We start from the raw sequence: 27,968 nt of genomic DNA on the forward strand, positions 1-27,968 counted from the left end.
TGGTGTATTATTCATGTTGAAAAAAATAAATAAAAATTGAAAAAAACGCTTTTTTTTCTATTTTTAAATGATCTTTCATTCATTTTTCTACTGCGTTCTTAATTTACTTTGTTTTAGCAGTTATCAACACAGCTGCAGTAGCTCTGAGATTGAAATTTGAATTATTTCAATTGATTTTGATGAAGATAATAAAACCGCATTCCCCGTATTATTTAAATGGGAAAATTTCAAGGCGAATATGGAACCATTAAATAAAATCTATTGGAATTGTCATTTTAGGGTAATTATTATATTATCTCCCCGCCAGGGGCGTAGTCAAGATTTGATTTCGGAGGGGGATATTTTTGAAAAATAAAACCTATAATAAAAAATAAAAAACACAACTTATAATTTTTATTGTTAAAGAACTATAATAGAGCATTTTAAAAAGATTGAGTACTTCGTGTAATCGGAGCGACAAACATCTTATCAATTATCATATACGGTAAAGTGTCATTCAAAACATTGTTTTTAGATTTTAAAGCATTTACAATTTTATTTCTATTTCCGCTTTCAACCTTTTATTTTCATATTTGGTTCCAAAATTTCGGGAGGGGATTCATCCCCCAAATCCCCCCCCCCCCTTGGCTATGCCCCTGCTCCCCGCCATTAGCTAACTTTTTAGCTGGAATGCGGGCGAAAATAAAAACTTTTTTTTTTTTAAACATTCTAATATATATACATATATATAATCTTATATATATAATTTTATACGAAAGTTTCAATATAATTACTCATCCGGTTGGTTCCTCCCATTTCTATATACACCAACACCTCTGACAAAACCCTAGGCCTAGGCTATCAGCTGATATCTGTCACTACTCACTACTACTATACACGCCGGAAATGTTAGTCATGATATAAAGATTATTGTCCGTTTAATCATGTCGTCCATGTGTGAATTTTCTGCGGTACGTTTAAAGAAGTGTTTAATCGAAAAAACGTTATTGCAGATAATATGACAAAAAAAAATCAACGCGCGGCGCTAGATCAAAGTTTACAGAAGCATCTTTGCAGGTTATGCAAACCTCTTTATTTGTCAAGCGAGCTCGTACAACAAAATGGATAAACATATGTATCTATGGAGAGGAGCTGACAAATTATCCTTTACATTCGGCGACAAGCCGAACGGCATTATCTGCAAATTGGTCACCATTAAAGATTACATTTTTGTAGCGACCACGACCAATAATTTGTACCATGGGGAAGTATCATTTCCAGAGAGCACTTGCCCCATGCTCATTTTCAAAAGGGCTCAGTTCGACGTCATCGATATAGCGTCCAATTCTGAGCATCTGTTTATCGTAAACACTAAGGGACATGTTTTGAAAGTAAATCCTCAGGACATGAGTGTTGTAGATCTAATAATTCTTAAGGAGGAAGTGAAATATTGTAGCCATGGGTACGTACGTACAAAAAAACATGTCCTGTAATTAAAACTTGAACGAGTCTCTCCCCCTTGACTTTTATTTCTTAACTGATATCTTGTTTCATTCTCTTTTATATGTTATGAAATTTATTATTAAAATTTAAACATATCTAATAGATTATCTGATTATTATATTTTTATATTTACAGATATAAAGAAGAAAATGAAGTAGTAAAGGTCAAATCTATAGCAGTTAGCGACTATGCAACATTATTCATTACCGAAAATGGGCAGCTATGGGCTAGTGGTAATCAACCACAGATAGATATAAATAGTATAGAGCCAAAGAAAATTAGATTTTTCGAAGGAAGGACAGTGTCTGAGGTTGCTTGTGGTTCCAATTTTAATGTAGTTACCGTGAGAAAAACTACCAAACATATAAAAGATGATACGGACAGTGAAAATGAATTGGAGGAAGAAGTCTTTATAAATTCTTGCCCGCAATGTCTTAATAATGTTATGTTAAGCCCTGGTAGCGTAACGTCATCGGATACGTGTCTCACTGGTCTACATGCGCAGCAATTTAGCGAGGATCGTTCTACAAATTCCATCAGTGCTTTGTCCACTGCCAGTAAAGAACACATTTCTCTGCCAGAATTGGACAAGAAAGAACTCTCTGGTATTGTTGAAAATGGTGGAGAATGTCCGAATAATTTAACAGATTCCGACAAAGATGAGAAAAGAAACGTTATATTTATAAATACAGAGACTGCTCGACAATTTCTAACCAGGCAACTATCTTGGGTTTCGTCCTATGGCAGTGCCAAGGAAGATATACCTATGGAAAGTGTCGATCGTTCAACAAGATTGATAAAGCAGAACGTGTCGAACATGGCAAACTTAGTTTATGAAGGAGTTAAAAATGTGGGAGGTAAAGTCGTAACTTTATCTAGACATATGAGCGGTAGTTCTGATATTAATGAAGGTAAGGCTGATAGCAACGAAAACCTGGAAGAGCAAGGAGACAGCTATACAAAACCAACTGCGACCAGTCTGGCGTTGAGCTTACGTTGCGAAGAGTTTCCTTGGTCATCGAGTACCGGTTCCTCCGAACATGAACTGTCCCAACAAGGTTTAAATGAAAGAATTAATACACTGTCTCGCACTGGCAGCAATATATTGGCGACCGAACTCTGGGCATGGGGCGACGTACAATACGGACAATTAGGAACGGGAGATATTATTAAACGACCGAGGCCTGTACTGGTAGCGAAGCTTAGCCATACTGGTATCAGAAAAATATCGTGCGGTGCCTTCCATGTGCTCGCCCTAACACTGGATGGCAGAGTATTCGCCTGGGGTCGTAACAACTTTAAACAGGTCACTTTGCACAGTACGGTGGATCAAAGCGGACCTCAGCTATTTACGACAAAGTTATCTTCCAACGAAAGAGCCATCGATATGGCAGCTGGCAATTTCCATAGTTTAGTAATGATGCACCATGGTTTATATTTTATGGGGCAATCGAGGTAAATAATTAAAATGAAAATCTTATCGAGTAGTGAGTTTATATTTTCCGTTTATGTGTATATAAATAGATTATGATTTCAGTAAAGTTGGGGATATGTTTCAATTTGACATACAAGGTAAGGATGAAACGAACAGTCCGAGAGAAATTTTCAGTTCCGGGCAATATAGTTGTTGTTCTGTGATAAACGAGCCAGCGATAAATATGTCAGAAGATTTGATCAACGATCAGATCTTTCTAGAAGAAATGTTGATTGTCTATCAGAATCTCATCAAGCCGTTTCAAAAGAAGAGCGGTGGAATTCAAGAAGCCAATGTGTATGAAACACTGTGTCGTTGTTATGCAGAGCTAATGCACTTTAGTGTTTTAAATGTCACAAGTTTGTGGAATTATTTTAATCACATAGGAGAAGCATATGAAGTGGCAATTGTTGCCAATATAGAGGAATTTACCACAGTATATAAATATTATTTGAATGCTATTTGCGATGTTATATCTCTCGGTGGTTTTATGCATATTGCAAAACTCATTGAAGTGCCACAAGTAGTATCAAATTTATTTATGAACAATTTAAAGAGTAGTGATGTAAAAAGAAATAGCAATGAAATCGTTGTAACAATGGCATTGCAGCATCCTTTATGTAAATTAAACAGGTAAATCGTACACAAATATACCACATATACATATATATGATACATATAATTCTGTTACAACAAAAGTTATATCTATTAATATTCTTATATTAAAGTATATTTAAATAAAAGTATACTTAAAGTATAAAAATATATTTAAATATTTATAATCTTTAATAATCTATATAATATATGTTTAATGGGTTTATTATAGGTACAAAAATATGATTCATAGTTTAATAAAAAGCAATGGTACAAAAATGGGTGTTGAGCGATTACAAGAGGCTCTTATAAAATGGGAGCAAGTACACGATGAACAAGAGAAACGTCAAAAAGAAGCAGATGCTACAAAGTTATTTTGGGAAAATTCTGGAAAGCTAGGAGAATTATTGAGATCTCCCAATAGAAGGCTTATTAGAGAATCAAAAACGTACTCGCTATCGATACTTAATTCTAGTAGATTTTCATCGCATTGGTTTGTTCTATTGACGGATATCTTCATACATGTTACTGGCACTACACACACAATTCATCCACTTCGAACTTTATGGGTGGAACTTCTACCAGACTCTGAAAATATACTGGTACAAATTTCTACTTATAATTTTGATTCATTGTATTGTATCGCTATAATAAAAAAATTGATATCGTGGCAAATATAATTAAGAATAGATTTATTTATCTCTTAGAACGCTATATCGATTGTTGCGCCAGAAGACAATTTCATCTTATATACTCCTACACCTTCCGAACGGAACGAGTGGTTACACGCTTTACAAAATACTATAAAATGCAGTTTGCAAAGAGTGATTGGAAATGTACCTCCATTAGCACGTTCAAGCTCCTTCTCCTTCACAAAGCATAATGTTTTTAAAGATGCAACATATACTGGTTTGTAAGACGAGATATTAGAGTATATTTCACTGAAAATAAGTGCATTGTGTACAAAGTATATGTATAATCAATTATATCATGATTTTACAGGACGATGGTTAAATGGTAAGCCACACGGTTCTGGAAAATTGGAATGGTCCGATAGTCGTACATATGTAGGACAATTTCATAAGGGTGTTCTTCATGGTACTGGAAAAATGGAAATCCCAATGCAAGGTGTATATGAAGGCCAGTGGAAGGATGGTCAGCAAAATGGATATGGAACAATGAAGTAAATTTTATATTTTTTTTATTTTATAATTATAATATTTAATTATTTTTCGCAGCGAATTAAAGTAAAAAAAATGTGAATTTTTTTTATTCTGTAAATTATATTCTCATAAAACCATTAATTATGCAATATTTTAGATATATCAATGGGGATTTTTATGAAGGCTACTTTAAAGATGGATTACCTCATGGCCATGGTGTTAAGAAAGAAGGTCACTTTATGGCATCAGTTGCATCTGTCTACATTGGAGAATGGGCCGCTGGTGTTAAACAAGGCTATGGAATAATGGATGATATCATGACAGGTACAAAAAAGGCGTAAAGTATAATATATTATCTTGGAAATAAAATATGATAAAAATCTGATATAATTTCCAGAATAGATTAATTACAATAAATCAAAAATTATACACTTATTACTTAATGATATTACAGGTGAAAAATATCTTGGATCATGGAGTAATGGTTTAAAACATGGTAATGGTTTAATCGTGACACTCGATGGCATTTATTATGAAGGCGCTTTTACACAGGATGTCCTAACGGTGACTATATATATATATATATATATATATATATATATATATTTATATATTATAGGAATACTTTCTTAATATTCCATAATTCATATAAGAAACATTAAAGAGATATAAATTATATTCATATATAATTAATATTGACATTATCTATTAAAGGGTCATGGAGTAATGGTATTCGAGGATGGCACGCACTACGAAGGCGAGTTCAAATCTGCAGGAATATTTTGTGGAAAAGGTACTTTAACATTCCGAAGTGGTGACAGATTAGAAGGTAATATGAATGGCGCGTGGAATGAGGGTGTCAAAGTTATCGCCACATTGCATATGAATAAAGCTAGTGGAACTGCGCAAACCAATTCAAAGCCAGCGTAAGAGTTCTTTTTTATCCTATATTATTGTAATATTAGATATTGCTCTCTTTTTTTCTAGTAATAATCTATCAAGTAATAAATCAGTATTAGACATTTTTAATTATATATTATATTGATATATAATTTTTTTGTATTACTTGCATTTATTATATTTATTAGATCTTTTGGAAAACTATGCGTATCTGCTGATCAAAAGTGGAAAGCCATATTTAAACAATGCTATCAACAACTTGGCATATCCGAATCTCTCACCAAAAGTTCCAGTTACAATGAAAAATCTGTCGAAACACAAAGAGTATGGCAGAATGTTGCTAGTATAATAACAAAGTCTCATCAGAAGACATTACAACGAAAAAAGCTCTCTGCTAATAATGCCTCAAACGTGAAGGAAAGAAATAGCGAAACAATTGATCAGTTAGATAAGATACCGTGTTTCGGACGAGACAAACTCACTAGTCAGACTTACAACGAAGTTCACAAATATTTAGTGAAAGCTTTCGAAAGTCCGCATCATCCATTAGGCGCCCTTTTGACAGAAGTAGCTGCGGTATATACGGCCACTTATGGTGGAGTGAGAGTACATCCATTATTACTTAGCCATGCAGTATCGGAGCTGCACAGTATTACAACAAGGATATACGAGATTGTGCTTCTTTTATTTCCGGCTTTACCGCGCTGTGGCAAAGAGTACGTTCTTGAAACTGATGGTGAAGAAGAGTATGTGTATATTATAAAATCTATAAAGATTATATCTAATATTTTGGAAAAGTTGTACAGATGTAAGTTAAAGATATTTATTTTCAGACAAGTTATAAGCGCTGCCGCGATACTTCATCCGATATTACTGCCACGTGTACATTCAGCACTTTTTGTACTATACGCCTTACATAATAAAAAAGAGGATGACGCATATTGGGAAAGATTAATGAAATGGAATAAGCAACCTGATATAACTCTGATGGCCTTTCTTGAAATTGATCAGTAAGTACAGTAGATTTATAACTGATGGAAAAAATAAATCATTATCTATAGAAAGATTTGATTTTATTTAATATCGTATGATATTTCTTATATATTTGTAAAATTGTAGGAAATTCTGGAAGACTACGAACGTAATAAGCATTGCAGACAATTCATTACCATATCAGCATGAACCTTACTTTAGTGATGCTGTAGAAACTTTACAGCAACTCAAAACAACTTTTTCGCCTTTAGAAAAGCTGTTAGTGGTCAGAAATACATTTGAACAAATGACACAAGTAAGGATATGTATAAACAATATCATGGATTGCTATTTATAATAAATAAATATGTTTAATTAAAAATTATATCGACTCGTATTTATCAACAGGCAGTACAAAAACAGCTGGGATCTACATATTTATGGACGATGGATGAATTATTTCCAGTGTTTAGTTTTGTAGTAGTACGCGCTAGTGTATTACAATTAGGGAGTGAAATACATTTTATCGAAGATTTCATGGAGCCATATTTGCAAAATGGAGAGCTTGGTATTATGTTCACCACCCTTAAGGTGAGATATAATTGTAATAAATAGGATAAAATAAAGAAAACAGAGACTTAAATAAAATTAATTTTATTACACACAGGCATGTTACTACCAGATATTACAAGAAAAAACAAACATGGGCGATTGAAAGCAAAGATTGAGATCAATATAAGGATTGGTACAATAAGATGGTAAATATATGTATAGACACACACACACAAAAGACATGTATTCTTAAAAATAATATTACATTCATTTAAAAGACAGGCAGGATAAAAATAATTTTGCATGACAAAAAAGGTATTATGTATTACAATGAACTTAAAGTGATAAATTGCATTTATAATACATAATGTAGCCTTTAGCATCTTGATTATATTAAAGTGCTGAAATATAAGATGGAATAAAAAAACGACGTGACATATCATTTCATGAGAAAAGATCTGTCAATGTAATATGTATATAAGTTTACTATTAAAAAATATTTGTCATTAGCTAATGTTTTGCAACTAAGAAACATTTGCATCGCATTCATATAAAAAATATGTCACTATATACCAATACGAGTCACATATAAAAAAGTTAAAGTTTGGTACTTCCAATTATCTGTCGTCAAAAAATATTGTGCATTTTTTGCAAACAACCGTATGAAGTACATAGCTCAATATTGTGATAAGAAAAATGAAAAGTTACCTTTTCTCTTCCACATACCTGAATTAGAGATTAGCCATATAAAAGCGATTATTATTCATATTTTGTACATTTTTTTTTGCAATATTATCACAGAAATACTTGCAAATCTTTTTAAATATGTTGCCTTTCACATATAATTTGTTCTTAAAATGTAAATATCACTTTTAATAAAATTTCTGTTTTACACATAATCTAAACCACATGCAAGTCACTTTCTTCAGAATTTATTAATCGTGATTTAAAAAAGAGTTATATATCCTTAATATATAACTATTGTAACATGAATGAATACAAAAAGAAAGAAAATTGGTCTTTATAAAATAACAACAAATGTTTTTTTTATAATTAATTTATATAAATAATATTTCCATCCTATAATTTGCAGAAATATATATTAAATATCTGTTTGCTAACAGATGTATACATGTGTAGTACGTTGATATATGTATGTATAGTATAGTAAGAAAAATAAAGCAGTATATATATATAAATTAATTGATATTAAAATTTGAATAAGTTATAGTAAAAAAATTTATAATAGTAATTATTTGCTCATTTGTTATTTTAAACTGTTTTAAAATACGAATATATTGCATAATTAATATAGGATAAAATGTTTAAAGACAAAAAACTTTATTTATAATTTATTATTATTTCATTGTGCGTTGTTACATATACATATGTATACCAGGTGTCCCATTTTAAAGGACCCACTCAAATATCTCATTGTCAGAAACACTGCGTTAAATCGAAAAATGTTTCCTACAAAAGTTGTAGGGTTTCGAGGGGGACATAACATAGTAATATTCATTTGACCTTGGGCGGCGTCTCCAATGTTAGTGAAGGTTAACCTTAAGTGAAGGTGAGAATGAATTTTGAAGAAAATAAAAAAATGCTTCAGATAAAAGTTGTTCAAATTAATTAGTAAAAAAAGATGTTATAATAAAAAATATGGGTTTCCATTTAAAAAATTTATTCTCACCTTGGAGACGCCGCCCAAGGTCATATGAATATTACTATGTTATGTCCCCCTCGAAACCCTACAACTTTTGTAGGAAACATTTTTTGATTTAACGCAGTGTTTCTGAGATATTTGAGTGGGTCCTTTAAAATGGGACACCCGGTATGTTGTGTTCCCCGAAGATATATATTTTATTTTACTTTTATTTCATTTATATATGTATATGTGATATTAGTTAAACAAAATGTTTACTAATAACTCTAGCATGTACCTGAAACATATTCTTTATATTAATCCGGAAGAGTTTTTGCTACATTTTTACATTTACATTTATCTCTTGAATTTTTATATATTTCTATCTACTTATACAAAAGAAAAAAATATCAAACAATAATCCAATTATTTGCTTATCTCATCTTATGAATTAAAAACTGACTATGAAATGGTTTATAATTAAAGTTTCATTAATTAAAATGTTACATATCTATCTCAACTTTGTGGACTCTATCGGATTAATATATTAAGTATATACAAAAGTACAATAATTATTTACAATATGCTATACACTTTTTATGGTATGTTCATTAAGAAATCAAATTGTTAATATCAAATAATATGATATAAAATATCATCACACAGTAAATATTGTAATTTATACTTATGTTTGAAAATATATTGTATCCATAATTAAGATATCTTGGGATTAAAACTTGTATTAATTAGTTTTTAGTTTGCCTAATATGGCAGAAATTCTAAATTCCATTTTTAAAATATCTAAAATTATTTTCTTACTTAATAAAATACTATAATTATTTACTTACTTAATAAAATACTTGAAAAAAATATGTAATAAAAAATATATCAATATTATATTAATTTAATATAATATTAATTATATATAATATTGTATAATCTATTAATATATATTGTAATATTATTGTATACATTGTATATAATAATAATATAATACAATATTATATAATATTATAATATTATACTAATAATATTATATATACAGGGTGAGTCATTTGAAGGTCACGTGTAAAGAAAATGCATAATTATTTTTAAAAAATATGTTGCAAATTAGATATTTTTTCTTAAAAACAACTATGTGTTGTCTTTACACCAATCGATTCCTCTCATTATTTTGTGCATAAAAGTAATAAGATAAGATTACCGAAAAATGAATAATTTATAAGATATTTTGTATTTTATGTCAAAATACTTATCTTTCAAGCCTCATAACTCGAAAAATACTTAACGGAAGAACATTTCATTATAGTGTTTTGGAAAGCTTTCGAAATAAGCTACAAGGATATGTAATGAAAAATGGGGAGTTCCATTTAAGAAATTGAAGATCTTTACGTGACCTTCAAATGATTATCCAAGGTCAAATCAATAGTACCATCTTATGTCCCTCTTGAAGCCATAAAACTTTTGTCTGAAACATTTTTTTTAAAAACTCCTTTTTGAGATATATTTGCTTGTTAAGATTAAAAAGACTCACCCTGTATATATTAATATTTAATATACAAGAAATAAAATTATTAATTGCATAATATATTGCAAATGTGTATTTATTGAAAAATCACAAAATGTAAAGTGTTTCACTTTCATTATAGAATGTATTAGTTATAATAAAATTAAAAGCCCAAGAGAAAGTTTGTAACAGCATGATATGTTACATATAAATCGCATTTTTCAAGTGATTTAATGGAGTAATATATGAAGTTGAATCTATTTATGGAAATTCTGCAATTATAACTATTATAGAAAAAAATAAAAGATTACACGGATATAAAAAAATAAAACGTAAAAGTTATGCAATATATGTTAATACATGTGCGTATATATATATAGATTCATGTAGTTATATAAGTTAAAATCCGATTTATATACTTTTTAATGCCCTTTTTTTTGTAATATGATACTCATTTTCAAATATGATAGCATTGTATGTATTAATATATTTTTAAATAATTTATACAATATTCTATTATTTGTAATGAAATAAAAATATATTACACAATATAATTTATACATATAATTGACAGATTATGTTACTAAAATGTTAACAATTGTTTATTCACAGATATTGTAAAGACATGGAAAAGTCAAAAGTAAATATAAAAGCAGTACAATATAAAAATAATTTATTTATAAAACTTAATTGTGTAAGGATCAGAGTAATTTAATTTCCTCTAAGGTGATGTGAATATATTATAGGATTAATGTCAGGATTTTTGTAATATTAAAACAAGTCCAAATTTAATATATACTGTTTAATATAAATGAAAGAGTTCGTTTCTCAACACACGTTTTCACAATCGATGTTAGAGTTTCTTAATATTCTTTACAAAGTCTTATTCAAATTTTACAATAAGTTAAATAATAACCGGATCGGCTGTATATCAAATGGTCGAAGCAATGAAATACAAAATCAAAGTACGACTGACTCTCAATAAATTCTATCGACCGAACAAATTGACTGCTGAGCGCGCAATCCTCTCGGTATCGATATTTCTCTCCTCGATCAGTCTCTCGTTTTGCGAGAGAAAGCAGACGACGGAGTAGGGAGAGCAGACGACAGTAATAGGCAGCGGCGCTCCGATAATTTCATTTTTAATATAAAAATTCCTTACAATTGTGAGAAATGGTCATGAAAATACCCGGAAAAAAATAGCTCATATATAATTATATATATAATTATATATAAATATATATAATTTAAAAATGGCCCATGTATAATTATATATAAATATATATAATTATATATATAATATATAATTTGACATATGATCCATAATTATGTTATTTGGTATATATAATATACTGAATAACGTAATTATGGATCATATGTCAAATAGGCACAGAAGATGGACCCTCAGCACCAGAAACAAATATAGGATTTACAGCGTTTAATATATGAAGGAGGAATTGGAAGAAGGTCACTTTTGATAAAGATGGTTATTATCTTTGGAATAAAGACAAGCAAATCAAAGACAACTGGTTGGATAATATCGATTGGATCCAAGTTAGTATGATGGATAAATATAGTACATAATGAGTAAATACATAAATATAATAAAATATATTTTCTCTATTCTAATCTGTTAACTATTCCATTTATATAAAAGTGTAATTTCCTTTTGTATTAAAAAAATTGCATTATATTTTAATATCTTAAACAGTTTTATTTTCCAATATATATATAATGTAAAATGAGGCAATGTATATTTTTTCTCTCTATTCACATATAAAATATTAAACATCTTTTAAAGGTTAAACCTGGTTCCACTACTGATGTACAAAAGAATGTTAAATCAAATGAAAGCCATGGATTGGGAGATAGCGATAGTGATACTGGAGATATTATGTTTGATCCTATTCCATTATATAAACAGATTTTAGAATTTCTTAAACCTGGTGAAACTGTTTCTAAGACGCTATGCAGACTTGGTAAATATAATTGCTAATACAGAGCGTGCATATTCAAGCTATTATATAAATAAATACAAATTGTCCCAATCCAGGCAAAGAGAAAAAGAAACTAACTACAGCTGAAAAATGGAAAAGGAAGAAGGAATATAAAACAAATGACGAAGAAGATCCAAACTCTGTTAGCATAGCGTCTTAGAAACAGTTTCACCAGGTTTAAGAAATTCTAAAATCTGTTTATATAATGGAATAGGATCAAACATAATATCTCCAGCATCACTATCGCTATCGCTATCGCTATCTCCCAATCCATGGCTTTCATTTGATTTAACATTCTTTTGTACATCAGTAGTGGAACCAGGTTTAACCTTTAAAAGATGTTTAATATTTTATATGTGAATAGAGAAAAAAAATATACATTGCCTCATTTTACATTATATATATATTGGAAAATGAAACTGTTTAAGATATTAAAATATAATGCAATTTTCTTAATACAAAAGGAAATTACACTTTTATATAAATGGAATAGTTAACAGATTAGAATAGAGAAAATAGATTTTATTATATTTATGTATTTACTCATTATATATTATATATTTATCCATCATACTAACTTGGACCCAATCGATATTATCCAACCAGTTGTCTTTGATTTGCTTGTCTTTATTCCAAAGATAATGACCATCTTTATCAAAGTGACCTTCTTCCAATTCCTCCTTCATATTAAACGCTGTAAACCCTACATTTGTTTCTGGTGCTGAGGGTCCATCTTCTGTGCCTATTTGACATATGATCCATAATTATGTTATTCGGTATATATATTAGATATACACTATTAAAATAAGAAAATTATAACAATAATAAAAAATAAGAAAATAATTAATATAATATTGATCTATCTATATTACATTATACATTCAAATACCTTCAAGTTTATCCTCATTCATGATATTATAGGCATCTTCATTTATTTCATCATCATCTTCATCGGAATCCAGCGAATTTTTAAGTGGCTGCTTATCAGCTGTCTCTTCAATATCGTCAAATTTACGTTTTGACATGATTTCTGCATATATAATAAACTTTTTCCTCAAGAAGATAGATTCTGCGTGAAAAAGATTATATGATTAGAGAAGTTGTGTTTACGAAATGAAAGAATAATAATCGTTACATGTTATTTGGCTACTTAAAATTTTAAACACTCAAAATATTCGGATATTATCGTTTATCCAAACTCGATGATACTGCAAAGTTTCTTATCTTATAAGATATTGTTTTCTGTACAATTTTAAATATAGGGTTAGTTTGTGTTCACAGTAGTGCGCGCGAGTGAGTGTAGGAGTATTCAGGGAAGAACTGCAACAATTTTCACTGGAGCCCCGACACACTTATCCCGCTGACCTTCCAGAAGGTTCGACGAAAAAAAAGGGCGGAGCAACGTTGGTCTCGAGAAAAAGGCAGTGATGGATTTCCTAAACAGTCGGAGGGCAATAATATTGTTTTCATCGTTGTTTGTGCGCTAGCGTTCGAATGGTAGCGGCCGTTCGAACATATCGTGTCGATCGCGCCTCTCGCTTTGACGCGCGATCGAGAGAGCGCGGGCGCGTGCTATTGGACTACTGCACACAGGACGCGTTGACGTGTTAAGGCTCATTCAGACAGGACGCGTCAAGCGTCAAGCAGCGAGCAGCAACCAATAAGCGAGGCAATATTTTTTACGCCATTGCTAATATTACCTCGCTTATTGGTTGTTGAATGATTGCTGCTCGCTGCTTGACGCTTGACGCGTCCTGTCTGAATGAGCCTTGAGCCTTTAAAGGGACTTACTGCACGCGCGGTTATAATTATTCGTCGCGGAATCCGCACTCGTCGGGCGGTAGCCTTTTCGCAACGCACGTTCCGTCGCTCCGCTATCAGACTTGCCGAGCCGATCTTCGGATGCTCCAGTGAAAATTGTTGCAGTTCTTCCCTGAATACTCCTTCACTCACTCGCGCGCACTACACCCGCGGTCCGCGATCCCGTGATTGCACACGTTGTGAACTTAACGAGCTCTTAAAACAGATAGAATAGATGCTCGAAGATGCACTATATAACCTAAAATTTTGTGAACACAAACTAACCCTATATTTAAAATTGTACAGAAAACAATGTCTTATTTATAAGATAAGAAACTTTGCAGTATCATCGAGTTTGGATAAATGATAATATCCGAATATTGTGAGTATTTAAAATTTTAAGTAGCCAAATAACATGTAACGATTATTATTCTTACATTTCGTAAACACAACTTCTCTAATCATATAATCTTTTTCACGCAGAATCTATCTTCTTGAGGAAAAAGTTTATTATATATGCAGAAATCATGTCAAAACGTAAATTTGACGATATTGAAGAGACAGCTGATAAGCAGCCACTTAAAAATTCGCTGGATTCCGATGAAGATGATGATGAAATAAACGAAGATGCCTATAATATTATGAATGAGGATGAACTTCAAGGTATTTGAACTTATAATGTAATCTAGATAGATCAATATTATATTAATTATTTTCTTATTTTTTATTGTTATAATTTTCTTATTTAATAGTGTATATTTAATACATATACCGAATAACGTAATTATGGATCATATGTCAAATAGGCACAGAAGATGGACCCTCAGCACCAGAAACAAATGTAGGATTTACAGCGTTTAATATGAAGGAGGAATTGGAAGAAGGTCACTTTGATAAAGATGGTCATTATCTTTGGAATAAAGACAAGCAAATCAAAGACAACTGGTTGGATAATATCGATTGGATCCAAGTTAGTATGATGGATAAATATAGTATATAATGAGTAAATACATAAATATAATAAAATCTGTTTTCTCTATTCTAATCTGTTAACTATTCCATTTATATAAAAGTGTAATTTCCTTTTGTATTAAGAAAATTGCATTATATTTTAATATCTTAAACAGTTTCATTTTCCAATATATATATATAATGTAAAGTGAGGCAATGTATATTTTTTCTCTCTATTCACATATAAAATATTAAACATCTTTTAAAGGTTAAACCTGGTTCCACTACTGATGTACAAAAGAATGTTAAATCAAATGAAAGCCATGGATTGGGAGATAGCGATAGCGATAGCGATAGTGATGCTGGAGATATTATGTTTGATCCTATTCCATTATATAAACAGATTTTAGAATTTCTTAAACCTGGTGAAACTGTTTCTAAGACGCTATGCAGACTTGGTAAATATAATTGCTAATACAGAGCGTGCATATTCAAGCTATTATATAAATAAATACAAATTGTCCCAATCCAGGCAAAGGGAAAAAGAAACTAACTACAGCTGAAAAATGGAAAAGGAAGAAGGAATATAAAACAAATGACGAAGAAGATCCAAACTCTGTTAGCATAACCAAATTAACTGAGCTAGCAAATGAATTATTGACGCGCACTGGTAATATGGATGTATATCAAGAAAGTTACGAACAAATAAAAAAGAAGGTAATATAAATTATATATATATATATATAAATTATATTATTAATAAATTACGTATATATGTATAATTTATATATATATAATTTTTATTATAAGAAACACATATTTTGTAGATTGATAATGGTAATAAACATGCATGTCCTTCGAAACAAGAAGCAGAACTGGATATGTACGCTGATGATTTTGATGAAAAAGAAAAGGCAAAACTGGATGACACTAATAATGGTCTGTAATACAACATATTAACGACAAATACTTTCACATTGCTATTGTTATCTCTACTGTATAGAAATATTTTTATATGAGATTTTTGATCCTATATTTTTGGTACATATATATAGATAAGACAACAGAAGCAACTAGTGCAGAAGAAAGTACATCTTTAGCAGAAAACATAACATGGAACTTGAAATGGTCACAAGATGAAGATGCAGAAATACATGGGCCTTATAGTACTCAGCAAATGCATACGTGGGCAAAAGAAGGATATTTCAAAAAAGGTGCGTGGGTCAAAAGAACTGGACAACAAAATCAGTTTTATAATGCTGCTAGAGTAGACTTTGAACTTTACCTGTGACATTTCTATATCCAATATACACAAAAATGTCAAATATATAATTTGGCAAAAAAAATAATTTGACAAATCGTACAATTTTATTAAGCTCAGTTTGGTTATGCTAACAGAATTTGGATCTGTCTTACCGACGGAAAGTGAGGTTAGATTTGTGGTCAAATCTAATAAAGACAAGCAAATAATTTAATTTTGCAATATATAATGATAATATTTAGATAATTTTTGCATAAACCTGAAAATCATCTGGAACAATACTTAATTGAAGAATTATTATTTTGTATATAAAGACATACGACGCTTGTGTATTGTTATATACGTGGGGGTTTTTGTGTTCTATTCACCGGTTGGTGAAATAACGCCTTCAACCTCGTAATGAGGTTATATGACGTCTTGTTATATACATACTTTTCAGTTGGTTATTAAAAACCATCTGGTGTGGTACTTACTTAAGAAAAAACTGAACTCCTTCAGAGGTTTCTTGCGTATTCCTATATAGGAGCGGAAACATTTAAATTTATGACTCGCGGAGGACGTGTGGCATTTTTAAATAGAATTTGATCTCTAAAATAAATCTATTTGTACTGTATGATATAGCTATGTAGATTAAACTTTATATCATTATATCTAATAGAGAGTAAAACTCTTTTTCTTTGAAATTCTTATATTTATTTTGTACATTCCGAAGGATAGCAAATACTTTCTTCGAGTAAAAAATAGATTATTTTCAGAATAGATTATTAGCAAAAATAAAAATTATTTAAAAAGATAAATTAAAAATTTTTTTAAAAATATTTTTGAATTTATTATAAAACAAACTCACCCATTTGCTCTCTCTTTCTCTCTCTCACACTCTCTCTTTCTCTCTCATTGTCTCTTATATAGACGTCTGCATATACATATGTATAAATGCAGTAGTCAATTTTGTATTGTACAAAGCTAAACACGAAAGAAGAGAGTTATACATATATTTTGGCTAACATAGATCACACGAGGATTGTGCAAGAAAATTATAAAGAAAAGGGTGATTTTTTTAAAGTAAACATTTAAATAAAATAAGACATATCAGTGTGTAATAAATCACAAATTGAAATACTTTGAATTTTTCTTGTGTGCATATGTGTTTGTTAATAGATAATTGGCATGTTTTTTTACTGAATATAATTTTATTAAAAGTCTTAAACATTTTTATTAGCAATGTATGAAATTTTTATGTATAATTACTTAAAATATTACTTCAAGTATTTTCTTCGCGTACACGCAAAAATTGTTCAGACATGAATATCTGAGAGTATACGTGTGCATGCATAATATATATATATATATATATATATATATATATATATATAGATTTGTATATATTCTATATACAAGGTGTCTCCTCAATTTTTCTTTACGTTTATGCTCTGCTGAGAGATTCTTTGATTAATTTTGAATCGATTTTCACTTGATCGATGTATATTACACTGTTCTCGTAATTTTTCAATGTTCAGTATTAAATATATCTTGCGGAGTAACATTGATTTTAATTAAAGTTCTGTTTGAGTAAAGTCTACTTGGAATGTATTAAAATTCTAAATTTTAACGCATATTAGCAAGTCTAAGTTTAGAATATGAGAGAATATTATATAAATACCTCGACTCTTTGGATAAGAAAAAATCAATTTAAAACTTTTCAAAGAATCAGTCTCTTTTTCTTTTCTCTTTACGATAGCATAATCGTATAAGATCTTTTGGAACACCTGGTATATGCGCGTATATATTTTCGCAAGTATAAATTCATAGCTCATCTTGAAAAGTCAGAAGAATTTCTAGCAGAGTGTTAAACGTATATATAGAAGACCAAAAAGTATCTATACTAGATTATAATGAGAATCGATCCCTTCGGTAGCTACACACGAGTCGATCGTAATTGTGAAAGAGTCTAAATATATAACTACATTACTAAAAGTGCGGTGAAACACATGCAATGTACACCCGTTGCTTATATCAAACCCAACATATTTCGTGCGTTTAATAAGTTCATTATAATAATCACATGCTTTTAATCAAGATTACAATTTCATTCGTTTTTTGTAAATTCACACGATATTTAACGATGAATAAAAACTATTCTTGAACAACAGATTTTTCACTTAAGATAGATCTTGCATCTTTATGTATCAAATATCAATAATAATTAAAAGATTCAAGAATGGGATAAAATGGATTGAATAAAACATTCGTTTTTCCAATTATGAGCCCTTCAATCAGCTATTAATTTAGTTTCAATAAAATTACACATATATAATTTAAACTTAAATAAATTCATCATATTTGTTACGAAAAAAATATTTAGATTTTAAAATTTCTTCTTAGAAAATAAAAAGATAAATGGAGAATAATAATATTATATTTATTTATTAAAATTATAAATATGTATTATATATCGTTAGACATCGTATTGAATTATTTTTAGCTCTAACATTTTAATAAAAAGGAAATCAACATTTTTTTTTAATTTTTCATTTCTTCGATTAGTAAGTTAATCAACATTTCGCAAACGCGAAACTGTTTTTGTCCAAATTTGCTTGCGGAAATATGAGATTACACGAAGCAAGGTGGTGAAGGGTACATTGCATTACATTCACGCGTGTTTCTACGAAACAAGTACTTTGGTCTTTTCCAAGCTGAAAGGACGCGCAACAGCCGGAGAGAGGGAACACATAGGGGACGTTCGGGACGAGGGCGAAAATAGGGTAAGAACATACGACATATACGAGAGAGCGGACAAATTACATGCCGGTTTCATATACACGCACGCAAAGGAAAAGGCAAGATCCCGTAAGAGCTATTCCGTCGGTCTTATCTTTATCGTAGCGAGCACGCTTTACGTGGGTATTGCCTTATTCTAGTCTCGCGAATGACCCGTTCGATCGCATGCGAGTTTTCGAGCCGTTCGTTGTGAACATCTCGGGGAACAATCGTTATTGCCGTTATATCGTTATGAAACCGGCGCCGTAGTAGGTCTTGCACGCATACACACGAATGAAGGAGGGGAAAATACAAATGAAACGGGCATTCACATATGGACGTTTACGCACGTGAGGGAACGTTTTACGATTTATTGGCGTCGAAATGGTACGGACACTTTTTCTCACAAAGATTTTCCGCAGAATTTATTTCTTCGTATAAATCGAAGATGTATTGCAGAGGTAATAATAAAGTCGCTACAGCGTTATATGTATCACTATTGTTGATTTATTGGCAAAAAAGATATTGGGGAAAGAAGAATATATAGAAGTGTCATGTCAACAACCCCATTTTGACGTTTAATGACGCCAGTTTGCTACTTGGAATTTTAATATAACTGTGCGTTACACATCTTCGATTTATACGGGAATAAGTCTGTCGAGATGTATATTTCTTATACGTGAGCACAAAAAGAGTGTGTCCCCGAGACCATTTCAACGCTAACTATACATTCGACATTACACACACGGTCTTGTATGTACATACAAAAATAGCCGCCGAAAGCAGCAGCGGCACGCCTCAAACGCATCGAAGTCCCCAAAGCGAAATTCGAAAAGGGGAGACTCAGAAGAGCAAGGAGAAGGACATTTGTGCGAGGCCTCTATCTCTCTCTCTCTTAGGGAACGTCCCGGCTTCGCCAACCCCTCTCACAACGAAGCTCTTTCTCTCTCTCTCTCGCTCTCTCTCTCTCTCTTTCTCCCTGTCTCAACTTGTCCTCTTGGTCGTCCTCCAGACGAGAGATGCACATAGCATGACTAACTACCATGACTAACGAGTCGGGTGAAGTGCCACCGAGAAATCTTGGCTAACCGAGCGAGAGAGGGTAGGCACGGTGAAATATTTTCAGGTCTAATATTTCCAGCGGCGCCTTATAGGGGTGGTCTTTTCTCATTTGAGCCCTCGAATTCGTTTAACTTTATATGTCAGATGGATAGAACACGAAGATGTGATTAAAAACGCGAATGGTATTTACGAGGCAAATTGTTAAAAGTAGAGCGTGTCTAATTGAGCTGGAATCCGTGTGTATTTAAGAAAAGATTTGTGTATAATCTTACTCGTGTCCTTTGGGTTTTTCTCATCTTTCCGGTATCTTTACTATTGCATACTCGGAAAATTTAGCTCTTCCGTGTGAAAGAGTTGAGATTTTATCTGGAACGCCTATTTACAGTGGTGGTTGTGGTGTTTATAATCGTGATGGATACGCAAAGCCTCAGAATTTCTGTACGAAATAAATGTAAATTTGTGTCAACGGAAGGGGTCTTAGTTATAATCTGAAGAGCATATCTTGGATATTTAAGATTTAAGATTAATCGGACGATTTAAATGACAGAGAGATATATACACAAGAATAAGATAGAGCGAAAGAAATGAGTGGAGATGAACGCTTAATGTCGGTAATCAAAGTTGTAAATTGGATCAGATTTAATCCCCTCTGTTTCTCATCAATGATTAAGTAATAAATAAACAAAGAGACATAATATATACGTTTAATTAGAATTTTAAGGCACCTTGGTCCTCGCCGCAATCATGTTGAATTGTCACGTCAGAAGCGAGAAAATACACGCTGAAAATTTTTGCGTGCAATTTTTAGATAAAAAAATTATTTGATGAAACACAACTACAGATGGTTTTAACACACTTTTAAAATACTCCGAAAACTATTTTTTTCCTTGACAGTCAATCAACAACCGTAAAATAATTGAAACATCAGACTTTGTCATGCGGAATGTGCAAAGACCAGACGGACTGGGCCTCATATTACAGTCATTTTATAGCTGTTGATTAATTATAAAGGGCAAAAGATAATTTTCGGAGTATTTTAAAAATATGCTAAAGCTATCTGAAGTTGTGTTTCATCAAAATATCTTTTTATCTAAAAAATGGCACGCAAAAATCTTCAGCGTGTATTTTCTCGCCTCTGACGTCACAATCCAACATGGTCGCGATAAGGAGCCTTTTAATCTTTCTTATTATATTGATGAATATTTAAAAAAACAATCCAATATTCACATTTTATTAATCATTAAATACATTATTATTTTATATAAGATCAATTATTTTATAAAATCTAAATTTTGTAAATTTAAAGTAAAATAAGTTGTAAGTTTTTGTAAGGTGTAAATTACACATCATATATAAGAGAAGAGTAATAAAAAAAATTTACACTAAGCAGTGAATTATATATTACACATAGATATCAGAATAGATATGTAATTAGATTAATATAAATAGAAAAAGAAAAAAAAATCTGTAGATCTCATATCTTTCAATGTATTCAACACACAGATATTCGAAACCGATCATAAAATTCGAATAAAGTAGATTGAAACTTTACGGACTCTGTTTCTCTTTCTCTTTCTCTCTCTCTTTTTCTTACTTTCTTATTCTTCCTGTTCGGTCCGTCGTAAAACTCTTCGCATAATCGACGAAGAAAAGGCCGCCGACTTTCGAGTTAAACTGTGACGATCGATTGCGCATTCCACGTGAGAACTTCCAAACTTAGCGGGCCGAGATGGACGACCCGTTTCGGCGGAAAGCAAGAGGGTCCAGCTTGTAGGTAGCTCGCTGATGCAGCTTGTAGGTCAGTGGACCGCACACGGAAAGCTCATTAATGGGGGATTTTCACTCGACGCTCCTACCGGGCCTCTCGCTTCGAGGGGGAAAATGAATTTTTCAGAACGTTTCAGAGAGCGAGCCAGAGAACGAAGGTGGTATCACTCACGAGGTCCAGGTAAGAGGAAACATCAATCCCAAATGTTTCGCCTAATCGCATTAAATCTAAACGACCTCGTAAATACGGTTTCATCGATCTTCCTTTTTTTCCTTTTTTTTCTTTTTGTACGCAAACTGTGAGTACCATCATTTTTTTAAACGGCTACCCGACTCGTTCGACGCGAATGAACGCTGATGCGAATTGATGGCGATTGCCGACTATCTGGGGAACTGTTTCGCCGCGAGAACGGCGATTTCCATACATTTTTTATGAAACCATCCGCATATCGATCCGAGAACGAGAGAATTCTATACGTCTCGTTAAAAGAACATAGTTATGAATCTCGCGGAAATTAACTTTTCAACTCTGTATATATATTTATGAGAAGATAATTTTCAGCAAGCGCACAAACAACGAAATGTTCTTTTAATACTCGACTAATAATAATCCTGCTTACATTAGATTTTTATAGCACTGTTTTATGTCTCGATAGAATCAAATCAATCGATCTCACTGACATTTCATCATCGATCTCGACACATAAACGACGAAATTATCTTTATTATCTTTACCTATGATCAAGCTTGTTTGTAAGAAAATAAAGTACTAAAGGAATATACTAAAGGAATATACAAGGTGTCCTATTTTAAAAAATATTCTCAAATATACCAAAAACATCGCGTTTCAGAAAAAAATGTTTCGAATAAAAGTTGTTTGGTTTTGAGGAGAAAAGCAGTTTGCGCTACTGACTTTTTCCTCTCTCTCCCTCTCTCTCTCTCTCTCTCTCTCTCTCTAAGGAGCGATTTCAAGATTATTTAAAGGTCATTTAACAACTATGTGTTTTCTTTGCACCAATTGACTCTTCTCGTTATTTTGTGCATAAAAGTATAGAAGATCGTCAAAAAATAAATATTTTACGAGATATTTTATAGTTTATGTAAAATTATGTCAAACTTAAGTATAAAATATCTCGTAAACTATTCATTTTTTGGCCATCTTACCCTTATAATTTTTTATAGTGAATATTGCGAGGAATCGATTTATGTAAAAAAATTAAGGTAGTTTCATCTAAAAAAACATATATAACCTTCAAATGACCTTGAAAATTGCCCTTTAGAAAAAAGTCAGTAGCGTCAACTTCTTTTTGCTCTCAAAACCAAGCAACTTTTATTCGAAACATTTTTTTTCTGAAATGTGACGTTTTTTGTACATTTAAACATATTTTTTAAAATGGAACACCCTGTATATTGCAAGATTCAAAACAATATTGTCTCGATACACACACATATACTCTTTGACGGTCCAAAGTTTATCGTCTTCCGCCCCAAGATTTCGTTTCGCTTCAAACGAACGAACTGGCAACGAATTCGCAAAAAAGGGTGCCCTTTAATCTCTCTCTTTAAATTCTGGGAAAGTTCGAGCTGCGGCCCGTCGCGTCGTAAGGAAAATGCGATTCAGTAACGAGACTTAATCTCCGGGTGTAGCAAACTACGACTTTCACTGAACTGCCTTACAAACGGATCCAATTAGAAAGTTTTGCATATTCTGTTAGATTTCGTGGGGACGCGCGCGGTGCGTTTAGAGGCGTGCGCGAAAAACATAGAGATATATAGGCTCTCTCAGGATCGCGTAATCGCGGATTCGCGTAACAACTTCCGTCGTCAGAGACGCACGCGTATATGTATTATTTCCTTCTTCTTTTTTTTCTCTTTATCGTCGCGCAAGACGGAATCGTTATTGCGAATCGCAAGTACTACGAGTCTGTTTCGGTGATTCCCATAACGGAAACGTACGCACTTTATATATTCGTACTGCATTAAGTATATTTTCGTATTCAAAACGTAACATCTTTCCAAACTTAACATCATAAATTAATAAATAAATATATATATTTTCATATATATTTTTTTTTCGTATGTATTCGCTTATGCATTTTTGTATAAATGTGTGTCTTTTGTAGTTTCTAAATATATTCGGTGTAATGTGCTTACAGAGTAAAGGTCGTAACACACTATTATTGCTTTAATTTACAACACTTCGTACAAAGGATCCTCCCTTTGTCGATCGCAAAAAGAGGGAAAAAATCGAATTCGCGTCCTATAACGTAATTTGCTCCCTTAAGCGTGTGTCTCGTGTGGAGGGACGTGTATTAACGCAATTTTTAGCAAACAACTTATTCTTCCTTTATTAATAGTGCTCGTACGGTTGCTCAAATTTACGAATTTTCAAGTATCTGGATACTCGTTTAATTTATATCCGAATGCGACAAAAAGATAATTAATGCATTATTTGTGTGTCTTTCGTAAATATAATTATTTAATGAAATATAAATATTTCCAGACCCAAGAGTTTTGTATTACACATAATTAATACCAAAATCCGATAATTTATATCCGTATTATTCAAATAATAAATATATAATTTATACACAAATCCACACAATAATTAAATAATCAAACAGATATATTTATTTGAATCCAGATACTCGAATAGTTGGATTCTATATAAAATGGATGTAATAAGAGCGCTATATTTATTAAGTCTTATAGCGCGATTGATGTAGTCGACAATAATTTAATTTAGCAAACCTCGAGCCGGAGAAGCTTCTCAGCCTGGAACGGACTTTTTACAAAGAGTATTAATCTCTAGGTAGCTAGTAATCTCTAAAAGGACCTTAATCGACTAACACACGACGCAGCTTTATTTGATTTGTCACTACGTGTTCAAACGAGTCCGAAACGCGAAATGAACATTCGCCTAAGCAAAATCAGGTGCATTGCATTGCCACTGCATTCGCACTGAGCCAGCAGATTTCAACTCGCAATTCTCGAAAATAAATACGGGTTCTCTCGTTCTCTCTTTGCTTCTTTCTCACTACACGGTCCAGGTATAATACATATAACGTACTCTCTTACGTTCCCGCACAATTTACATTCCGAGTCAGATTGTGTTCCCTCAATAAGAATGCAGCCTGGCTCTTTCTCTCTCTTTCACACACACGCAAACACTCTCTTTCTCTCTCTCTTTCTCTAGGGAGAGAAAGGGTTCTCTAGTAGCGATGCAACTATCTCGGAAGACATTTCATTTTCACTCGTCCACGGTTGCTTCTGTTTGTCCTAGGGGTACAATTTCAGCGTGTCGCGTCACGGTCGCGCCGTAACCCGCTTCGGTTTCTTACGAGCAAAACACGGTACATTCACGCTCGAGCAACAGAATTTCAGGATAATCCGCTTTCCCGACGGCGATGGGATATCGATCATTTTCAAGCGTCAAGTGGAAAGTAATGTCCACCTACATCGACTCGTTACTCTCGCGTCTTATCGCGGTACAAAATGTTCGGAACAGTAGTTGCACGTCGTTCCTTCTCATTCTTTCTCTACCTTTTATTTTCCTCTTTTTTCTTTCCTCATCGAACGAAAACATTACTATTGCTCAAACGTTTAACCGTGTATACAACTTGCAGCTTGTTGGTCCTCGCATGCGATGAGATGTAACGTCTTCAGCAACAACGATAGTGCAAACATTCTAGAATGATATCATACGTTGCTTAAATTTAACAACCGGTCGTCGAGTTTCGGTGATGTAAATCTTTCATATTTCTACATCATTCCTGCAGAGTATATATATATATATATATATATATATATATATATATATATATATACTGCAGAGATCCTTTCTCATCACATGCGCAGCGCGACGCTCGAGTAATCAAGACGCCAAGCGTCGTCGAGGCAATAATCCCGAGACGTTTCGGACCGTTAAAAGCCCGCGATACGGAGTTGGCGGCGCATCCGGTTCGCCTTAACGACTAGACTATCCCCGAATTCGCTGATTACGGCTACAGAGAGCTGGACCCACGTGCTGATCCCCCTCACACGAAGACAACGTGCGGTTTCTCGGAAAGCGGTGGCGGCGGCGGCGGTGGCGGCGGCGGCGACTGATGCGCCGACTCGTAATCGTAATCATACTCGTAATCGTAACCGTAGTCCAACCGTTGTAGAGTGTTCGATCTGCCGGAAGGGTTGCGTCCGCGATAAAGCGATAACACTTCCGGCGGCTCGTCCCGTAGATCGGTCACGTCCGCCACCGCGTACATCCCTTCCTCCATCAGTCGCTTATTCCCGTACGAAGGATCCACGACGTCGCGATGCCCGGGTCGGGCGTATCGCGGAGTCTCGTAGATGTTCGTGTCCTGAGACTGGGGGCTGCACTCCGTCGCGGCTGTCACCGCCGGCTTGCCACGTGGCGAATCATACGACATGTCATCGTTGTTCCTGGCCAACAGACGTCGGCTGTACGATTCGGCGTTCTTATCCAGCCCGTCGCTTCTACCTACGTAGACTAAGAACTCGGGACGATTCGACGCGGCGTAAGCGAGTGACGAGCGTCTCTTCCTCTTGGTCCGGGTGACATGAGCGATCAAGGCGAGCACGGTCGCGGCTGCCACCAGGCAACCGACAGCTGACAATGACAAATACAGCGGGCTCAGGCGACACCGCAGGGAACCCTCGGACAGCGCGATCAGAGCCTTGCCGGCAAACTCTTCGTCACTGCAAACGATGTCGTGGGTGTCCAGTTCCAGTCGCGTCTCGTTACGTCGCTCTTCAGCGCGTATCACGTTCCACAGCCAATGGACCGAGCAGTTGCACACGAGAGGATTGCCGCCGACGCGCAGATGGGAGAGACCGTCGATCGGAAATTGCGTCGGTTGCAGAGTCGCCAGGCTGCATCGGCGTAACGAGACCCACCTGAGATATCGAGCCCCGTATAAGACACGCACCGGTAGCTCTTTCAATTCCCGATTGCCGTCCATCGAGATACGCTCGAGGTTCACGTTATCGGCGAACGCTCGCGCGTTTACGCTCGTGATCATGCAGTCGTTCAGTTCCAAGTTCCTCAACTCGAAGAGATTGCGAAAGGCCACGGCCTCTAAAGATTCGAGGGGGTTTGTGCTTAAAACGAGGCTCGTCAGGACGCTCAGTCTGGCCAAGGCGGGCGCAGGCACGGACGTCAAATTGTTCCCTGATAAATCCAGATACAAGAGATCCGGCAGGCGATCAAAGGCGACATCGGCGATGCCTCTAATGACGTTGTTCGACAGATTTAGGAAAACCAGCGATGGTAACGACGGCAAGGAGTCTCGATCGAGCTCCAGTATCAAGTTGTACGACATATCTATTCGCTCCAAACTTGGCGCTAGCACCAGATTATTCGTCGGTATCTCCAACAGCGAATTCTCGCTTAGAATCAATGTCCGTATCTTGTGCAGATTCGTCAGCAGGTCATCAGGCAGACTCGTGATCGAATTATTGCTCAGATTTAGCACTTCCAGCTCGCTGGTGTACTTAAACGCCTGCTCGTCCATGTGCGAAATGTTGTTGCCAGCCAGATGCAATTCCTTCAGGGACGTGAGTCCTCGCAGAGCGTTCTTCGCTAGCGTGTGAATCGCGTTGTTGCTGACGTTTAACGCGAACAAGTTTTGCTGCAGGCTGAAATTTTCCTGGCCCAGCGTGTGGATGAGATTCGAGCTGAGATCGAGGCTCTCAAGATTCCCGTAAAAGCCGAAGGTCAGGTGCACGCTGGTGACGCGATTCTTGGAGAGATCCAAGTGACGAATCTCCGGATTCAATTGGATCGGCACGACCTCGAGGTCGGCGTAAGCGCAAGAGGCGCGTAGGCTCTCGTCGTCGCATCGACATCGCGCCGGACAGAGGCCACTAGCCACAATTGTCATCACGGCGACCATCGCTATCGCGATCGACAGCGTCCACGGCGGCGACGGCCCACGTGATGCCATTCCATATGAGCTTCTTCCGGACTGGAACTACCCTGCACAATAAGTGAACGACAAAACATTATTAATTATCGATGTCAGTATGGCGTATTAAAGATATGCGAGCAGGTATGTAATAATTAGAGAG

General features: G+C 33.8%; 4 protein-coding genes across 8 annotated transcripts in view; 2 read left to right on the forward strand and 2 right to left on the reverse strand.

Moving 5' to 3' along the window:
• The first annotated feature begins 799 nt into the window (after positions 1 to 799).
• Als2 (Amyotrophic lateral sclerosis 2) lies at positions 800 to 9,360 on the forward strand. Of its 2 annotated transcripts, none has more exons than XM_083038396.1 (15): positions 800 to 887; positions 993 to 1,441; positions 1,618 to 2,937; positions 3,020 to 3,589; positions 3,783 to 4,152; positions 4,258 to 4,459; positions 4,553 to 4,733; positions 4,871 to 5,037; positions 5,168 to 5,277; positions 5,428 to 5,639; positions 5,802 to 6,359; positions 6,447 to 6,623; positions 6,733 to 6,901; positions 6,994 to 7,176; positions 7,253 to 9,360. In XM_083038396.1, exons 2-15 carry the CDS (start codon positions 1,101 to 1,103, stop codon positions 7,298 to 7,300), a joined length of 4,608 nt encoding a protein of 1,535 aa, XP_082894522.1. In that variant the 5' UTR covers positions 800 to 887; positions 993 to 1,100; the 3' UTR covers positions 7,301 to 9,360. The 2 variants fall into 2 exon arrangements, with proteins under 2 accessions (XP_082894522.1, XP_082894523.1); XM_083038397.1 differs by having other exon boundaries at positions 842 to 950; positions 1,057 to 1,441.
• A 2,861-nt stretch (positions 9,361 to 12,221) lies between these two features.
• On the reverse strand, positions 12,222 to 14,206 carry LOC145936608 (CD2 antigen cytoplasmic tail-binding protein 2 homolog). The gene is made up of 4 exons (XM_083038940.1): positions 14,075 to 14,206; positions 13,173 to 13,352; positions 12,862 to 13,025; positions 12,222 to 12,612 (listed from the first exon to the last, which is right to left on the reverse strand). The coding sequence occupies exons 2-4, from the start codon at positions 13,306 to 13,308 to the stop codon at positions 12,427 to 12,429; spliced, it is 486 nt and encodes a 161-aa protein (XP_082895066.1). The 5' UTR covers positions 13,309 to 13,352; positions 14,075 to 14,206; the 3' UTR covers positions 12,222 to 12,426.
• Positions 14,187 to 17,148, forward strand: Holn1 (CD2 antigen cytoplasmic tail-binding protein 2 homolog holn1). Its single transcript, XM_083038939.1, has 7 exons — positions 14,187 to 14,465; positions 14,567 to 14,746; positions 14,890 to 15,053; positions 15,303 to 15,492; positions 15,567 to 15,751; positions 15,862 to 15,973; positions 16,090 to 17,148. Exons 2-7 carry the CDS (start codon positions 14,611 to 14,613, stop codon positions 16,323 to 16,325), a joined length of 1,023 nt encoding a protein of 340 aa, XP_082895065.1. The 5' UTR covers positions 14,187 to 14,465; positions 14,567 to 14,610; the 3' UTR covers positions 16,326 to 17,148.
• Positions 17,149 to 17,565: 417 nt separating this feature from the next.
• Positions 17,566 to 27,968, reverse strand: part of LOC145936602 (uncharacterized) — a 73,118-nt gene continuing 62,715 nt past the window's right edge. For all 4 annotated transcript variants that reach the window (XM_083038928.1, XM_083038926.1, XM_083038929.1 and 1 more), the window contains exon 2: positions 17,566 to 27,876. In XM_083038928.1, the coding sequence (XP_082895054.1) occupies positions 25,919 to 27,844 (1,926 nt within the window). In that variant the 5' untranslated portion in view covers positions 27,845 to 27,876 and the 3' untranslated portion in view covers positions 17,566 to 25,918. The remainder of the gene's footprint in view (positions 27,877 to 27,968) is intronic.

Source organism: Prenolepis imparis, unplaced genomic scaffold (assembly GCF_030444845.1).
Source record: "Prenolepis imparis isolate NDT839.2.m4 unplaced genomic scaffold, iyPreImpa1.0 SCAF_5, whole genome shotgun sequence".
In the NCBI taxonomy this organism is placed as follows: Eukaryota; Metazoa; Arthropoda; class Insecta; order Hymenoptera; family Formicidae; genus Prenolepis; species Prenolepis imparis.

What these genes read in the sequence shown, in the direction of transcription:
- Als2 (XM_083038396.1), top strand. Translation starts at nt 1,101, where the DNA reads ATGGATAAACATATGTATCTATGGAGAGGAGCTGACAAATTATCCTTT. An exon ending in AATGGATATGGAACAATGAA is followed by an intron (nt 4,734 to 4,870) that starts GTAAATTTTATA and finishes GCAATATTTTAG; the next exon opens with ATATATCAATGGGGATTTTT. An exon ending in TTACACAGGATGTCCTAACG is followed by an intron (nt 5,278 to 5,427) that starts GTGACTATATAT and finishes TATCTATTAAAG; the next exon opens with GGTCATGGAGTAATGGTATT.
- LOC145936608 (XM_083038940.1), bottom strand. Translation starts at nt 13,308, where the DNA reads ATGTCAAAACGTAAATTTGACGATATTGAAGAGACAGCTGATAAGCAG. An exon ending in GAATGAGGATAAACTTGAAG is followed by an intron (nt 13,026 to 13,172) that starts GTATTTGAATGT and finishes TATGTCAAATAG; the next exon opens with GCACAGAAGATGGACCCTCA. An exon ending in ATAATATCGATTGGGTCCAA is followed by an intron (nt 12,613 to 12,861) that starts GTTAGTATGATG and finishes CATCTTTTAAAG; the next exon opens with GTTAAACCTGGTTCCACTAC.
- Holn1 (XM_083038939.1), top strand. Translation starts at nt 14,611, where the DNA reads ATGTCAAAACGTAAATTTGACGATATTGAAGAGACAGCTGATAAGCAG. An exon ending in TAAGACGCTATGCAGACTTG is followed by an intron (nt 15,493 to 15,566) that starts GTAAATATAATT and finishes GTCCCAATCCAG; the next exon opens with GCAAAGGGAAAAAGAAACTA. An exon ending in ACTGGATGACACTAATAATG is followed by an intron (nt 15,974 to 16,089) that starts GTCTGTAATACA and finishes ACATATATATAG; the next exon opens with ATAAGACAACAGAAGCAACT.